The sequence below is a fragment of the Penaeus chinensis genome, chromosome 36, assembly GCF_019202785.1.
Source record: "Penaeus chinensis breed Huanghai No. 1 chromosome 36, ASM1920278v2, whole genome shotgun sequence".
Taxonomy (NCBI): Eukaryota; Metazoa; Arthropoda; class Malacostraca; order Decapoda; family Penaeidae; genus Penaeus; species Penaeus chinensis.
The window spans coordinates 22,737,358-22,742,357 of record NC_061854.1 but is presented as its reverse complement, the minus strand read 5'-3'; the positions used below and the strand labels follow the sequence as shown (position 1 = coordinate 22,742,357).

The 5,000-nt window shown below is 41.5% G+C and overlaps 1 protein-coding gene across 1 annotated transcript; it reads left to right on the top strand.

Moving 5' to 3' along the window:
- Window positions 1-1,226: 1,226 nt before the first annotated feature.
- Window positions 1,227-2,117, top strand: LOC125044960 (U-scoloptoxin(01)-Cw1a-like). The gene is made up of 2 exons (XM_047641935.1): window positions 1,227-1,254; window positions 1,464-2,117. The coding sequence occupies exons 1-2, from the start codon at window positions 1,236-1,238 to the stop codon at window positions 1,844-1,846; spliced, it is 402 nt and encodes a 133-aa protein (XP_047497891.1). The 5' UTR covers window positions 1,227-1,235; the 3' UTR covers window positions 1,847-2,117.
- The last annotated feature ends 2,883 nt before the right edge of the window (window positions 2,118-5,000 follow it).

Below are 5,000 nucleotides of genomic sequence, written 5' to 3'. Positions count from 1 at the left end.
GACTCCGGGAACAGAAGGATATGATACATACTCTAGCGAGTTAAAGGACGAGGTGACACACCGAATAATTTTGTTTCTTTTTTTAGTTTATTTTTTAGGAAGGCAAAGATGTACTGGAGAAGTTGGTAATATATGGATGGATGCTGCATGCTCGGAGTATTTCAAATTATAAGTACCAAGCTGTCAATTATCAGATAGTCATCATCACCAACCGGTCAGTGATTGAACATCATCGCCGACCTCTCAGTTATCGATTACTTATCATGACTAATTCGTCGATAAAAATAGTATCGCCCATGGCTATTCTAAGAGATCACACTCTATACTACTACCACACACGCACGCACACACACACACACACACACACACACACACACACACACACACACACACACACATATATATATATATATATATATATATATATATATATATATATTTACATACATATATATATATATATATATACATATATATATGTATATATATATACATACATATATATATATATATATATGTATATATATACATATATATATAATATATATATATATATATATATATATATATATATATATATATATATATATATGTATATATATACATATATATAATATATATATATATATATATATATATATATTTATATATATATATATATATATATATATATATATATATATATATATGGTTCGGACAGAGTATGTGCATTGCTAGATTTATACCAGATGAAGGATGTAGGTCAGTAACGAAATGCACAAGGCAGAGTATCTGTGCAATATGAGGAAAGACGTTTGGTGTGCTGGTCAAAGAATGGCGGAGTCGGCGAGGTCCACTTAAGATTCAGAAAAATTATGAAATGTCGTATCATGTTACCTGGTGCAGGTGATGGTGGCAACGGTAACAGTTGCCGAAGTCAGTTTAAGAAACCGATTTCTCCTTTACAATATGGAATTATTATAATGAAGAGGACAACTTGTGTAAAAACAAGAAACGTTATATGCAGTTTTTGTTCCCATACAGCTCATACCCTGATGATTTGCTCTTATAATAAAGATTTGTTAACGCTTTGTCTCCGGGCTTGACGGCGTTCGGGCGTGGAAGCCCAATGTGAGCCGAACTGCGAAGGCCGCTGCCCCTTCGTCAGAAACCCGAGCCTCCAGGTGTTGAGAATATAAGTGGGCGAGATCGACGAGAGGAGGTAGTACGACTTACTAGCTCTTACAGTCACCGTCATGAAGACTTGTCTAATCGGTGAGGACCTGACGGGCTCCAGGGTGACCTGTGTGACCCGGAGATCTCTAGGGGAAGTTTTGTGCTGAGGCTGAGAAGTAACGATTTCCACTAACTGTAGGATAAATAATGGGACGATTACAATGATAAACACTTTAGCCAAAACTAAAAGCACACTCTTCATAACAGCCATATGTAAAATCCATATTTATTTCAAATTTCAATTGCAGTCCTCGCCTTCCTCGGCATGGCGGCCGCCGTCCCCGGCCTCCGCCACCGCCGCGACTCCTTCCCCTTCCTCTTCGAGCTGCCCTCCAACGCCTCCCTCATCCTGGGCGGCATCCAGACCGGCTTCGAGTGCGGCGACCTGCCCTATGGCTACTACGCCGACACTTCCAACAACTGCGCCATCTACCACGTGTGTCTGCCCTACGTCGACAATGACCTGTACGTGACACGCCACTTCTCCTTCCTATGCGGCGCAGGCACCATGTTCGACCAGGAGCGCCTCGTCTGCGACTTCCCCGAGAACTCCGTTGCCTGCCAAGAATCCACCTCCTTCAGGAGAGTCAATGAGTACTTCGGCCGCCCCGTCAACTTCCTTGAGAAGTAAACAAAGCAGGGAGGTCATCCCTGCCTGATCAGGATTGAGTATTTTCCCTGTGTTATGATACTGCGGCACTGGGTTAAGCGGCCATTGTCTTTCATTCCATGATTGTCAAGTTCAAGTATCTCCCGGCTTTGTTTCAAATTTATGATTAGTGAACATTCTTCTTCTTTTTTGACGCGGAAGAATCGATTGCCTTTCTCTTCTCTTTTTGTAAATCATATTTATGTAACGGTTATGGACCATATGTTTAATAAAAGTATTTTTGAATCTACTACTCACATTGTTTTATAATACTTTTACATTATCGGAAGGAAGAAGCAGTTATGAATTTCGCCACATAACTGTATTTGGAAATATTGATTACTTGTTTACTTATATACTCTATGTACATAGGATACGGCACAAACATATCCAACATATCATTCAGATATCGGTCAACCATATCTGGCCATGGTAGATAATTTCCGAAAATTCACATTTGTTCTCATGACTGGATTGATTAGAGTGCACAGTCCAAGAACCTTCCAAATGCTTGGGTTCTGGTCGCCATCCATGAGATTAAGTTCTCATGGCTTTGCTTCCCGACATAATCCAAGGAACGACCCCCGGATCTTTGATTATTTTCTGAGAATCATTACAAGGTGGTGTCTCTATAATTCCAAAATGAAATCGGTTCAAAAGCTACTGAATATATGTCTAAGCTTTAGCGGCACGTCTGGCTATTCGTGACTGGTGCGTTCTCCTACCTGATCATTTACACGTGAATTTTACAAAGCGTTTCGTGCATATCATAACAGACCAGACATGTGCACACAGGGGCGTCACTTCATGTTATGAGTTGGGGGGGGGGGGGGGTAACGGGTAAATTTGCCCTGAAAAATATTTTTATATGTAGCCTGTTATAAATCAAGTATGTTATAAATCAAGTATCATCAACAATTAGTTTCATATAGTTATTTATATATCTTGAATACTTATCGGCTATTGAGGCAGATCCCGTAAGAGAAAATTTGCCCTGCAGAACTAGATTTTGCTCTGCAAAAAGAGGCTTTTTTAAGAGTTGGGGGGGTGAACCCCCCATACCCCCCCTTAAGTGACGCCCCTGTGTGCACACACTTGAGAATCACACAAACATGCATATAGTATGCTCTATCTATCTAGCTATATATATATATATATATATATATATATATATATATATGTGTGTGTGTGTGTGTGTGTGCGTGTATGTGTGTGTGTGTGTGTGTGTGTGTGTGTGTGTGTGTGTGTGTGTGTGTGTGTGTGTGTGTGTGTGTGTGTGCGTGTATATATATGTGTGTGTGTGTGTGTGTGTGTGTGTGTGTGTGTGTGTGTGTGTGTGTGTGTGTGTGTGTGTGTGTGCGTGCGTGCGTCCGTGCGTGTGTGTGCGTGAGGGCAGTATTCAGATGAAGAGAGGCCCAGGGTACTCCATTTGTGAGGCTCCTCCAAATCCCATTCTCACGATCAGAGTTGAAAATTCCTCATCTAAAGTACACGAGATGTTATTGTTAAATAGTGTATGATTTAAAGTGCTCGAATGTTAAAAATAACAAGTTGTGAATAAGTTGGATAAGTGTCATTTCCTGGTTCGTTATATCTCATTGTTATAAAAAAAACACTATTATTCAGTCAGAAGTTTGGGTTTATGGTCAGGACATTGATTTTTCGAAATTTTCCATACTTTCTTGATTTTTTTTATTTTTTTTTTTTTATCAGCTCATATATTAAATGAACAGAATATATTTTCATTTTATCACACAAGCTTATCAAAAACAAAAGTAAAAATGAAAAGAAAAAAACACTGATAGAGTTATACACATCAGAATGGATTGGATTTCCTGGATTTGCAGTTGTAGTCCAGATCACATTCCCGCACAAGCCCCCAGATATAGTCCCCATCATTTTTCACTGCAGTGGCCTTAGTACCTCCTTTCCATCTGTTTCACATCTTGGTGGAATCGTTCGCCTTGTTCTTCTGAGTTTTTCCAGGTGAACGTCCAGCATACGGAGTTTAAGCGACATCCTGCATCCTGTGGCACCAAAAGCCTTTATAAAGATCCTGCACCAGTTGCTGGTAGTTTTCTGTAATTGCCCAGGAAGCCCCTCACAACTGCCTTGAAACAGTTCCCTGCTGTTCTCTCAATCCTGCTGAGCCTATTGGAAAAATCGGTAGACTCAACCACAACAAAAATTCCACCTTTGATTCTGGCCCAGGTAACTTGGGGAATGTTCGTCTTCTAAATATGTCGAGTTTCCAATCTTGAGCTGTGTAGGGCGCAAGAAACGTCGATTGCGCCACAGTATACGGCCACTTGGCAGCCTGATAGTTCTGCCGCGTCCACTACATCTTACACTCCACCGACCCCGAGGGCAACAATACAGCCTCCGAAAGCATTAACAGCAGGTGCAAGTCCCCAACAGTTTTGAGAATGGAAGACGACGCACCAGGATCTTCCGCCCCATCTGTGCCTGTTGAACCTCGACGTTCGGAACGTCTCAAGTTGAAGTCCGTTCAAGACTCCTGCTAGTGAACGTAAAGGGGGGAGGGAGATGTGGGTTGTGTTTATGCCCTTAACCGGGTGTCCCCCTGTGGCCGGCACGTTTACTTTGAAAAAATTAGAGTGCTCAGAGCAGGCTGGTCTTTGCTTACAGCCCGAATGGTCGTGCATGGAATGATGGAACAGGACCTCGGTTCTATTTTGTCGGTTTTTCGGAACCCGAGGTAATGATTAATAGAAGCAGACGGAGCCTGGCGTGTGGGGCAGAGGAACATGAAGAGTTCCATATTAATTTTGTCATAGCTGATCTCCAATGAACCAACTTTAATTTTCATCGGTGTTTTCTTCACCCTCAAGTAGAGAAACACCAAGCAAACATAGAAGACGAACGGGAAGAATTCAAGAAGATACTTGAACGCGGCTGATTCTTGGTTGAGAGCCTTCACAAACTGCTTCATTAGCCCCAACTTAATGTGCAGTTATGACATGAGGACAATCCTAGGGTCAACCAGCGGCTCCAACATGACATTCCGAGTCCCAACTACAAATTCTGATTGCTGCTCCCGGTTCTTAATTTTGTAGTGCTCAGAGGTGGCCCTGCTGTCCCAAAGGCAGAGGAAGCATTGAAACATGATAAAGCC